Source organism: Lithobates pipiens, unplaced genomic scaffold, assembly GCF_037356315.1.
Source record: "Lithobates pipiens isolate NorthernLeopardFrog02 unplaced genomic scaffold, aLitPip1_a1.2 Scaffold_23, whole genome shotgun sequence".
In the NCBI taxonomy this organism is placed as follows: Eukaryota; Metazoa; Chordata; class Amphibia; order Anura; family Ranidae; genus Lithobates; species Lithobates pipiens.
This window is the reverse complement of record NW_027507785.1, coordinates 228,023,758-228,036,582: the sequence shown is the minus strand read 5'-3', so window position 1 is coordinate 228,036,582 and position 12,825 is coordinate 228,023,758. Positions and strand designations below refer to the sequence as shown.

At 44.6% G+C, this 12,825-nt stretch overlaps 1 protein-coding gene across 2 annotated transcripts in view; it reads right to left on the bottom strand.

Annotated features, from left to right (window-relative positions):
- ABCA4 (ATP binding cassette subfamily A member 4) overlaps positions 1 to 12,825 on the bottom strand; it is a 442,076-nt gene that overhangs the window by 248,467 nt on the left and 180,784 nt on the right. For both annotated transcript variants that reach the window (XM_077452886.1, XM_077452887.1), the window contains exon 13: positions 4,634 to 4,831. In XM_077452886.1, coding sequence (XP_077309012.1) covers positions 4,634 to 4,831 — 198 coding nt within the window. The remainder of the gene's footprint in view (positions 1 to 4,633; positions 4,832 to 12,825) is intronic.

The following is a 12,825-nucleotide window of genomic DNA, read 5'->3' as shown; positions in this document are numbered from 1 at the left end:
CCCTGCTGGGGGAACCTGATGTAAGGTGGGACTCTGCTGGGGGCACCTGATGTAAGGAGGGACTCTGCTGGGGGCACCTGATGTAAGGAGGGACTCTGCTGGGGGCACCTGATGGCAGGCATCCTGTCCTGGCAGGTGACACACTCAGGGCTCCCACTGATTCTACATTATGCTGAGTTGAATGATTTAATTTTATATTACAATGTAATAATAGAAATAATGCGCTTCAGTCATCCTGACACCATAACAACCATGGTGCCAGGATGATTGAAGTGCTAACACCAGGTGTTTGGAGTAGCTTTATCTGCTGATTGTTAAATTTTCTGGAATACACATATTTCTATTGTTGTGTAGAATCTGGGCCTGCTGTCCCTCCATCCTTTGTTCATCTCAGATGCTCCACACCCCTTAGAGCCAGACCCCTTTAAGTCATGCCCACTATTTTGCTGAAACCATGCTCATTTTCACCAAGTGGGAGGGGTCAAAAAAGAAGGGCAGGGTCTGGCGTCCCCCCATCCTAAAACTTCGCCAACTACCACTGCATGCCATCATCACAAATAATCCTTATCACTCAGCTTACTTTACCAAATGTGCTCAAGACGTTTCATAGTTTTACACCACTATAGGGTGCTTAGTTAGCTGCTGGAAGATGGAATGACCATCCATATGTAGCGGACCCCATGTTTAGATAAGGGAATAGATTGTTTTTTGTTCATGAGTATAGGTCAGATGCAGGTAAATTTCCTGGGCCTAGTTTGTTTATTTTGGAATGGGAGTGTTAGTGTAGAGTGGGGTGTGACCGCTTACATTTGGACTCAGGGATACCTCCTGGGGGGTTCAGAGACCCCAGAGCTGGATAACCAGAGGAGCAACAACTGGTCCCTGGAGAAGTTGCATCCATGTAAAGATCTAACAAAGCCTGGCCGTCCCATGCAGGGATACACCGGGACCTAAACGGAGGAAGAAGTGGGAGTCAAGCGGAAGGAAAAACATGGGAATCGGCTTTCTGTGAGTAACATGGACTGTTGATTGGGACACATTGTATAACCAAGGACTGCAGTGATACACAAGTTCCAGGACTTGACGGAGGAAAGACAGCAAGGGTCATGGAAATAGGCAGTGTGGCCTGTGACTTTGTCGTCTGACTCAACGCACTATTCAGAGTGATGCTGGTCAGTCCATATTGGAAGTGTTAAGTTCTAACTGAGCCAAAGTATGAGTGCAGGAGGGAGTCGCTAGGAGAATTAAATGGGCATCTCATACCATCTGCTTCAACATTCATTGTAATACCCCAGAATAAAGCATTATCAACTTTAAAATCGTCTGGTATGTAAATTGCATGGGGAAGGAAGAAAGGGGGCTAACTGACAAAAAGCTAATGAACAACTTTGCAGCTCCCAAGGGAGTAGTGCGCTACACATATATATGGGGATGAAGAAAAGGTCAATCAAACAGGAAATTCCTCTGATAGACCACCCACATAGATGCGCCAGTCCAAATCTTGGACACATACGAAACAATTGGATATTTTAATCAATAAACTTAACCTCTTCCCACCTGCCAGCCATCAAATGACAGCTGGGCTCTTGTTTTGGGTGGATGTCATATGACGACCGTCCAGAACGACCACACCATATTGCTAGGACACGACGCAATCCCCGATCTGTGTAAAGACCCGTGGCTCTTTAACCATATGATCGGCTGTGTCCAATCACAGCCGGTCACGTGTAAACACAGAGATGTCGGTAATTGACGCTCCTAACTCACACTGACAGAGTGTGAGGAGAGGAGAGCTGATCAGAGGACATCTAGGAATGTAATCAGGCACTGATCATCAGTGCCCTGATTACAAATAAGTGCCACGAGTGCCAGAACTGTGTGCCCACCCCTGCTAGCAATCAGTGTCAATCTGTGCCCACGATTGTTACCAATCTGTGCCCACGATTGTTACCAATCTGTGCCCACAAGTGCCAGCAATCAGTGCCCACAAATTCCAGCAATTAGTGGCCATTAGTGATGTCAGTCAGTGCTGGCTATCACTGCTGCCTACCAATGCCCATCAGTGCTGCCTATCAGTGCTCATCACTGCTGCTCATCAATGCAACCCATCAAAGCCCATCAGTGCCACCTATCTGTGCCCACCTGTGCCGCCTATCTGTGACCATAAGTGCCACCTCATCAGTGCCCATCAGTGCAGCCTATCAGTGCCCATAAGTGCATCATAGTCATGTCCCCTCATCAGTGCCACCTAATCAGTGCCCATAAGTGCCACCTCATTAGTGCCCATCAGTGCAGCCTCATCATCAGTGCCCATCAGTGAAGGAGAAAATTACTTATTATATATACAAAATTTACTGACAGAAACTAAGAAAAACTTTTTTTTTTTTAAATGTTGGTCTTTTTTTTAGGAAAAAATAAAAAACCCAGGCGTGATTAGATACCACCAAAAGAAAGCTCTATTTGTGTGAAGAACATGATAAATATTTCACATGGTTACAGTGTAGCATGACCGCGCAATTGTCATTCAAAGTGACAATGTTGAAAGCTGAAAAATGGCCCGGGGAGGGAGGGGGTGTAAGTGCCCTGTATTGAGGTGGTTAAACATGACATCCCAAAATAACATAGTAGACATACCAGATGTATTGTACAACACAAAATGCATGATGAACAAACAAAATATGTATATATTCATACTTAAAATTTAAAACAAATTAATCAGTTAAAAAGATAAAAAAAATAGATGAAATGATGAAAAACTTATAAATAAAAGAATGAAAAACTGAAAAAGTACCATTGTGTGTAGGTATACAAATGCATTTTAAAAACATGAATTTTTGGAAATAAAATAAAACACATTGGGGGTTATTTACGAAAGGCAAATACACTTTGCACTACCAGTGCAAAATACAAGTGCAAAGTGCACTTGAAATTGCACTGCAAGTGCAATTGGAAGTGCAGTCACTGTAAATCTGAAGGGTAGATCTGAAATGAGGGGAAGCTCTGCTGATTCATCCAATCATGTGCAAGCTAAAATGCTGTTTTTTATTCTCCTTGCATGTCCCCCTCGGATCTACAGCGACGGCACTTCCAAGTGCACTTTCAGTGCAATTTCAAGTGCACTTTGCACTTTTAGTTTGCAATTGTAGTGTAAAATGAATTTGCCTTTCGTAAATAACCCCCACTGTCTTTTGTTTTTTCCGTGTTTGTTCTATATAACATAGAATAACCAGAAAATAAAGAATAGAATAGAATCAGTATATATACATCAATAGTATTATAATGTAAAATATGTCACTGATTCCAGTACTACTATGTAAAAACTACCAAAAGTACCTTGTCCTCCTTTAATGATTGGGCCCCCAGATCTCGGCCCTCCCTATGTAAATGAGTATGGTGTACATAGTAACCTTACCCATTCACCAAAAAAGCGTAGAAAATAAAAACACAGAGACAGTTTGACAATTCCTTTATTTAAAAAAATAAAATAAAAACAAACCCTGGAAAATGCTCCCGCCATCCATGAAGGCTGACCCCATACTCATTCACGTGGGGGGGCACTGGGATCTGTGGGCCCCCTTGTTAAAGGGGCTTCTAGATTCCAATAACCCATCTGCCCGAATACCCCCACAGCCACCAGCCAGGGTTGTGGGGAAGAAACCCTTGTGCCCATCAACATCCCCATCAGCTGGCAATTGCAACCGCAAATCAATTTAAATGTGAGCTGATTTTTTTTCTTTAGAAATGTCATTTTTGCTGCAGCATATTCTATACATCCTGCAGATGTTCTGCTTTACAGGCAGACTAAGGGGACCCCAGGCACAATATTTAGGGAATTTTTAGTTTTTATTGCCGCACTTTATGCATCATAAAATCACTTCTCCTGAAAAAACAATTGTTTTTAAAAACAATGTTTTGCATTGATACATGTCCTCCAGGGCAGTACCCAGACCTCCATACCCCTTTTATGTCCAACTACTTGCATATGAACCTTCAAAATGGGCACTTTTGATTTTTCCTGTTCAGCTCCCATAGACAATAGGGTTCGCCGTTTGGGTTAGAACTTTTCCCCTGTTCTGGCGCTCTGCTGCAAACCGAACAGGGGAGTGTTAATAATAATGTAATAGCATAAACTGTAATAGACAAATTACACAAATATAGTAGCAAAGTATCTAACACAATATATATTCATTATTATATACTGTACAAATGTCAGGACTGGGCGCAGCCCTTCCTTCTCTGAGCTGGCTGCTCAGCTGTCCGCTAATTGCCAGCTCCTATCTCTCCACAGTGACTCACCTGTTGATGATATCCTGCTAGTCAGTCCTGCTTACTTAAGCCGTCCAGCCCAGATGATCTCAGCCTTTGCATTGGTCAATATCACAGAGACTTTCTCCTGCACTGCTGTTAAAGACTTGTTTGGCTGACATTCCTTCTGGCTCCAGATCCTGCTTGCTGTTCCACTACTCTGATTCCTGGCTTCCTGACTTCCTGGTTTATCTGACTATCCATTCCGGGTTACCGAACTTTGGCTATATTTTGACTACGTTTGTTCTATTTACTTTTATTAATAAACAAGTGTGATTTAACTGTACTACTGTTTCAGTCTGATTCATGGTTTCTGACAATAACTTACCTCCATATATTTGTTAAAAAGACGCAAAACATGATCAGTTAAATTAAAAACATTTCTCCAGTCAAAGTTTGGCTGTCCCTCTGGTCTTGAGTCGGGGTTCCCATTGTACAAAAAATTTATGACATCATCAGCATTTATTCCATCATCCCCAAGCTGTCTGTTGAGGAAATCTCTCACTGCTGGGTTTTTAATGGTATCCTAAATTTAAAAATAAAGTAAACATTAATATTGAACCTTAGTTTCTCCTATTAAATGATGTCATAGCTAATATGTGACTTTATCTGTCACGACAGAATACATTTTAACGTAAATGCAACAGTAACTCAAAATATGTTGAGATCACGCAGTTCTTTCTCTTTAAATGGAACAACATACAGCGTAGCAAATATACATAAAACCATGGTATCATTCAAAGTCTGCAGTGGAACAGGTGTCTTTTATAAATAATTTGTGATCCTCAGCAATGCATCCAGGCTCACTGAGCATGGAACTTAAAGTCAACAACAAATTTTACTTCCAGGTCAATATCAACCTTAAACCTGATGTGACTGGATGACTCTGTCTGACTCTACCATCACCTGCAATGTGACTGCCTGTCCAGCTTATCATATATACTAGGGATCTAGTGGCGGCTGGTGTGTTGGTATATTTTTTCACCCAACGCCACCCCCCCTCCAGTCGGCCAGTTGGATCACAGGCAGCCTTGCACTTACCCCATCTAGGTCAGAGGCAGCGCTTCCTCCAGGCGGCGGGGGTGGCTCCTCCTCTGGCTCTAATCATGTACTTCTAAAAAGTACATTAGGGGACTGGGTGCATGGATTAGGGGGGCAGCGCCCCCGGATGGGTCTTCAAAAAGTTTCTGCACTTTTATGTATATAAAATGTTTCTACGTTTTCTTTTAACTAAGTTATATGTATTTATAAAAGTGCAGAAACATTTTGAAAAACACACATACATTATCTCACAAAAGTGAGTACACTCCTCACATTTTTGTAGATATTTGAATTTTTAGACATGTGCACACTGAAATATTTTGTTTCGGAATTTAGTTTTCGTACGAAAAATAAATTTATTTAGTTACTCCTGAAATTCGTTTTTATCTATTTCGTTTCATTAAAAAATGCATTCGTCCGAAAATCTAAAATAATTAAGGTTGAGTCTGTCATTGAAGGCTTACGGTGTCTGTCGATTGGTATAAGAAGATTTGATGGAGCAGCTAAACTGTACGACGCCGCAATCATACATTTCTGGTCGAATGTTCCGCCTAAAAGCTATAGTAGAATTTTATTGTTGTATGACACTAGTAATAATAGGATTTTTATATACAGCTTACCTGTAAAATCCTTTTCTTGAGAGTGCATCACGGGACACAGGAGCTCATTACATAGTGGGTTATATAGTCACCTCTGGTAATTGGACAGTGGTTAACCCCAATTAAGGAGAATTCCTCCCCTATATAACCCCTCCCATATGGGAGGCACCTCAGTTTTGTAGCAAAGCAATAGGAAACCACGTAAAACCCAAGAGGGGCGGGAGCCTTGTGTCCCGTGATGTACTCTCAAGAAAAGGATTTTACAGCTAAGCTGTATATAAAAATCCTATTTTCTTGATCATACATCACGGGACACAGGAGCTCATTACATAGTGGGATGTCCCAAAGCAATGCTCAGATTGAGGGGAGGGAGACACAGATCATAATTATAGACCGCCATGGGCCGGAGGACCTAAACTGCAGCCTGCAGTACACTGCACCCAAAGGCAATATCCTCTTGCCCTCTGACATCCACCTGATAGAATCTGGTGAATGTGTGGACTGATGACCAAGTTGCAGCCTTACAGATCTGAGCCAGGGAGGCCTGGTGATGCACTGCCCAAGAAGCACTTACAGCCCTAGTAGAGTGTGCTTTCACTTGAAAAGGAGGGATTTTCCCTCTAACAATATAGGCCTGAGAAATAATCTGTCTGATCCACCTTGAGAGAGTGGATTTTGATGCCGCCTGGCCCTTTCTAGGGCCTTCCGGCAAAATAAATAAGCAATCAGTTTTCCTTATCTGAGCCGTTGCTTGAAGATAGATACTGATTGCCCTAACCACATCCAAAGTGTGCAAGGATTCTTCTTCTGCGGACTGTGAGTCTGGAATAAAAGGATGGTAGGATTACATCTTGATTCAAATGGAAGCCAAACCGTCAAATTCAGACTGTGTAAAGCAGGATGGTAGAATGGACCCTGCGAGAGCAGATCTGGCCAGAGAGGGAGGATCCATGGCATGCCTACTGCCAACTTCATGATCTCTGCGTACCATGGTCGCCTGGGCCAAGCCGAGGCTACCAAAAGGACCGACTTTGTTTCCCTCTTGACTCTTCCCAGGAACCGCGACTGAAGCGGGCACGGGGGGAAAGCATAAATCAGATTGTACTGATCCCAGGGAACTGTCAGAGTATCTGACCCCTGAGCAAGTGTATCTCCTGTTCTTGACACAAGTTTGTCCAGTTTTCTGTTGAACCTAGACGCAAACAGATCTACGTCTGGAATACCCCACCTGTGACATATGTCCAAAAACACGTCAGGGTGCAGAGCCCATTCTCCTGGGCACAACTGCTGGCGGCTCAGAAAATCCGCCTGCCAATTTTCCACTCCTGGAATGAAGACTGCAGAAAGGCATGGAACATGCTTTTCTGCCCAGACAAGTATGCGATTCACCTCTTTTTGCGCTACCAGACTCCTGGTACCGCCCTGGTGATTGATATAGGCCACTGCTGTGGCATTGTCGGACTGAACCCGAACAGGGAGACCCCGTAGTCTGGAAGACCACCTTATGAGAGCCATATAAACTGCCCGGATCTCCAAGATATTTATGGGCAATAGCCTCTCGATCGCAGACCATTTCCCCTGTGAGCATGTCTCCTCTAACACTGCTCCCCAACCTGTCAGGCTAGCATCTGTCGTAATAACCTTCCATGGAAGAGGAAGAAAAGTTTTGCCTTTCAGCAAATTCTCGGTTTGTAACCATCAGACAAGACCCCTGCGTGTCCCTGGGGATAGACGCATAAGAAGATCCAAGGATTGGGGCTTCCTGTTCCAGGCCGCAAGGATGCATCTTTGCAGAGGCCTTGAGTGGAACTGGACAAATGGAATGGCCTTGAAGGCGACCATTTTCCCTAACAGTCTCATGCATAACCGAATGGGGGAAGATCTCCTGCCCAGAATTAGGTGCACCAGATCCCCGATGGCCAAGGCTTTTGGCCTTGGAAGAAACACCTTGCCCTGAGCGGTGTTGATAAACATACCCAGGTATTTCAACCTGGTAGCAGGCTGTAGGGACGACTTTTCTAGGTTTATAATCCAACCTAGGCGTTCCAGGTGTTCTAGTGTTCTGGAAACACTGTGGTTCAGGAACGTTACTGTTTTCTCCATGAGAAGCAAGTCGTCTAGATAAGCCATGACGGCTATACCCTGAGCTTTTAGGTTTACCAAGAGAGGGTCCAGAATCTTTGTGAAGACTCGAGGGGCCGTAGCGAGCCCGAACGGCAAGGCCACAAATTGAAAATGGCGCCGCTCTACCACGAACCTTAGATACATTTGGTGTGCGGGAAAAATTGGCACATGGAGATATGCATCCATGATGTTCTCAGATTCCTCCGACTGCTCAAGATCCCTGTCCCAAGATAGGGATCTCTCCTCATTTGTCAGAAGAATCATCTGAGAGAGGAATCTCAGCAGAGGGAGGGGATCTACCCCTTTTCCTGCTATCTTTCAGGGAAGCAGAAATAAAATTCACGATTCCCCTTTCAAAACCCTCCAATGTAGCCCTAAGGGAGTCCTCAGTGACGTATACCGGGGCTGGGACATTAGGAGAGGCTGTGCCATAAACTCTCCCGCTTGCAGGGAGGAGACCACAGTGCAAATTGACTGCATTCGAAAGGACCGGATGCGTAAAAACCAGTTCAGATCCTTCAGATCCAGGAGAGGTCTGACAGTTCCATTTGGCTTCGGAACGGTGAAGAGATTTGAGTAAAACCCTGAACCCTGTTTTTTTGGGTCCACTTCTACTATCACCCCTTGGGATAGTAAGTGATCCAAGACCAGAAATAGCGGTTTTTGCTTAACTGGATCCCTGGGGATCCTTGACCTTAGAAAGCGAGAAGGTGGAATCTCCTTAAACTCTAGCTTATAGCCCAGAGACACCGAAGAGATAACCCACCTGTCCCGGATCTCTTCCCGCCAGGCTTCTGCAAACTGCCGAAGCCTTCCCCCCACTCGGCCGAGCGGGGGCGCCCCTTCACAAGGAAGCTTTCGGGCTCTGCTTGGCAGGCTTCCGCCCCCCAAGTCTTTTTCTGCCCTTGGGCCCGGCCCTGAGCCTTTCCTGTAGAGGACGGTTGAGAAGGCCATCGCCACTGCTTAGAGCTTGATGCTCCGAGGGAGAGAGAACGCCTAAATGATGGACGTTTGCTCTTATTGACTGGAAGGAGAGTAGATTTACCCCCTGAAATTTTTTGGACGAATTTGTCTAATTCTTCTCCAAACAGACGTTCCCCTTTAAACGGGAACCCAATCAAATGCTTCTTGCACGATAGCTCAGCTGCCCAATTCTTTAGCCATAGGGCCCTTCGCATGTGTACCAACAGGAGAGATAAACGAGATGCTTGTTGGACAGAATCCAAAATCGCATCAATCATGAAACACAGAATTTAAGGTATTTCTGCATAATTCTCCACTTCTTTACTGGGAAGGAGGCCAAGCATCCGCTTGACCTGTTCCTTGAGGAACTGACACAACCCCACAGCTGCGACTGTAGGTTGCACAACAGCGCCAGTCATGGAAAAGGGGGCTTTTAATAATGTCTCCAACCTCTTATCAGTTGGATCTTTAAATACCTGCGCAATATCCAACGGACAAGTCAGGTTTTTATTCACACAAGAAACAGCCGCATCGACAGATGGCACCCCCCACTTCTTGGTGAAACTTTTCTCCAGACGATAATGCATAGAAAACCTTTTAGGAGGAGTAAACAGTTTATCGGGATGTCCCCAATCCTCATACATCAATTTATCCATTAAGGGATGAATTGGGGAGGAAAAAGCAGTCTGTGGGATTTTCCAGACTCCTAGGGAAGAAACAGAGGACGTAGCGACTTCAGCAGCAGGAATTCTGAATGTGGTACACACCAATTCAGTATAATACTGCACCTGTTTTCTGAGCACCTGGGAGGAGGGGACTCTCTCCGCTTCCTCTGATTCCTCCAACTGCTCAAGATCCCTGTCCCAAGATAGGGATCTCTCCTCATTGTCAGAAGTGTCATCTGAAAGAGGAATCTCAGCAGAGGGAAGGGATCTACCCCTTTTCCTGCTATCTGTCAGGGAAGCAGAAATAAAATGCATGATTCTCCATTCAAAACCCTCCAATGTAGCCCTAAGGGAGTCCTCAGTGACGTATACCGGGGCTGGGACATTGGGAGAGGCTGCAAAACCTGACAGGGGCACTGACTCGTTCTGTGAGGCTGGCTCCAGTCTTGCAGGGGGGGGATGGTGACTTACAGGCATTTTTAGAACCCCTGGACCTAGGCAGTGATTTACCAGTGCCTTTGTTACCTCCCCCTGAGACCCTCTTACGAGGAAACAGTCCTAAGCTACAAAGCAGAGGTACAAGTACAAAGTGCAATCACTGTTGTACTAAAAGTCTCACAATAACATATATATGCTTAATACTGCACAACCTGATGCTGAGTAGGTGTCTAAGGTTTGCCTGGATCCAATCCCCACGGATGCTTACTGCCCACAGCTCCTGTGTCTCTCACTAACAGTCCCCTGACGCTCTGGGCTTTTTTAAAACTGCCGCCTGGCGCCTGCGCAGTACAACGCCGTGCACACCAACGTGCACGGCTCACAACCACACTCCCCCCTCCTCCATTAGCCCGGGAGCACGAGGACTGCCGGAATCCAGGGGGGGAAAAGGAGTCTCATCAGAGCTGCGTGGGACCCCCAGACTATGAGGGACCCCTGTAATTACCTTGTTGTGGCAGGGACTGCAGTGGAGACGTGAGACCTCTGGAGAACCAGGCTTCACTGAGCGTGTGTACTGAAAGGCATGTAAGTATGCATCAGGCTGCTCTTACTCCCTCTAGTGGTGGAAACCAGGTAAGACATACAACTACTCAAATGAAGAAATCCATCATATAATTATATATATAGGATTAACTTCCCTTACCTGTCCTCGCCGCAGGAATTGCTGAAACAGACAAATTCCCGCCTTCACCCATCACGGCGGGCAGAGTTGTGCCAACCTTCAGGTTTTTATCTGGGGCTCTTTCTCAGAAGAGCCTCCTACCTGGACCATATAAAAGACTCTGCCAGAAACGTTTGTGCGCTCTGTGTAAACAGTACACCAACTCTGGTTTTCCCAGAGCCCAGTCTTGCAATAGGAGAAGACTTACAGGCCAAACCTTGTTTCTTCGGTTGACAAGGCCCGGGTACCATACCATCTTGGGAGTCAAATATCGGCCCGAGATATGGATCCGGTTTGTTGTAGCCCTTAGGCCCCCGCAGGGACCTGCACAGAGCTTTCTTCATAGCACATGTTTTACGTGACCAACCACCATAGACACTGGCGAAAAAACTGAGGTGCCTCCAATATGGGAGGGGTTATATAGGGGAGGAATTCTCCTTAATTGGGGTTAACCAGTGTCCAATCACCAGAGGTGATTATATAACCCACTATGTAATGAGCTCCTGTGTCCCATGATGTATGATCAAGAAAATTATATTTATTAATTATTATTACTAGTCAACCAACATTAGAATTCTTCTATAGCCTATGGGCGGAGCATTTGACCATAAATGTCCAGTCGCTGCGACTGCTTTGTCGAATCTTCATGTTGAATCTTTTCTCTCTATGTTGAATGATCTTGGACTAATAGAGTTAGGTTAGGCACATTCAACCTTTTTTGCTATTGTCTCTATAATTTTGAATCTTTTCTCTCTATGTTGAATCTTTTCTCTCTATGTCGAATAATTTTAGACTAATAGAGCTAAGGTTAGGCACATTCGACCACAGGTTCGATGGACACAGATTGCTATTGTCAGCATAATGTTGAATCTCCTATCTATACCGAACTGTTGTCACAACGAAAATGAAAATAAAGCATTTGTTTAAGTTGGATCTTTCAGTTTTCGGATTCTGCATGTTTGTTATCGTTTGTTAAAACGATAACAAAAATACCCAAAATTCGGACAAAAATGCTTTCGGACGAAAACGAATGTCTATTAATTTTATCTTTTCATGTGGCAAGAAATTACACTTTGCTACAATGTAAAGTAGTGAGTATACAGCTTGCATAACAGTGTAAATGTGCTGTCCCCTCAAAATAACTCTACGCACAGTCATTAATGTCTATACCGCTGGCAACAAAAGTGAGTACACCCCTAAGTGAAAATGCCCAAATTGTGACCAAAGTGTCAATATTTTATGTGGCCACCATTATTTTCCAGCCCTGCCTAACCCTCTTGGGCATGGAGTTCACCAGAGCTTCACAGGTTGCCACTGGAGTCCTCTTCCACTCCACTATGACAATATCATGGTGCTGGTGTATGTTAGAGACCTTGAGCTCCTCCACCTTCCATTTGAGGATGCCCCACAGATGCTCAGTAGGGCTTAGGTCTGGGGACATGCTTTGCCAGTCCATCACCTTTACCCTCAGATTCTTTAGCAAGGCAGTGGTCGTCTTGGAGGTGTGTTTGGGGTCTTTATGTTGGAATACTGCCCTGTGGCCCAGTCTCCAAAGAAAGGGGATCATGCTCTGCTTCAGTATGTCACAGTACATGTTGGCATTCATGGTTCCCTCAATGAACTGTAGCTTCCCAGTGTTGAACTTCCAGTGACCAGTATGAAAGTGAGAGCGATAACACCAAATATAACACACCTGCTCCCATACCTGAGACCTTGTTGTAACACCGAGTCACATGGCACCAGGGAGGGAAATTGGCTAATTGGGCCCAATGTGGACATTTTCACTTACTTGGGGTGTACTCACATTTGTTGCCAGCAGTTTAGACACTAATGGCTGTGTGTTGAGTTATTTTGAGGGGACAGCAAATTTCCACTATTATACAAGCTGTGCACTCACTACTTTACATTGTAGCAAAGTGTCATTTCTTCAGTGTTGTCACATGAAAAGATATACTAAAATATTTACAAA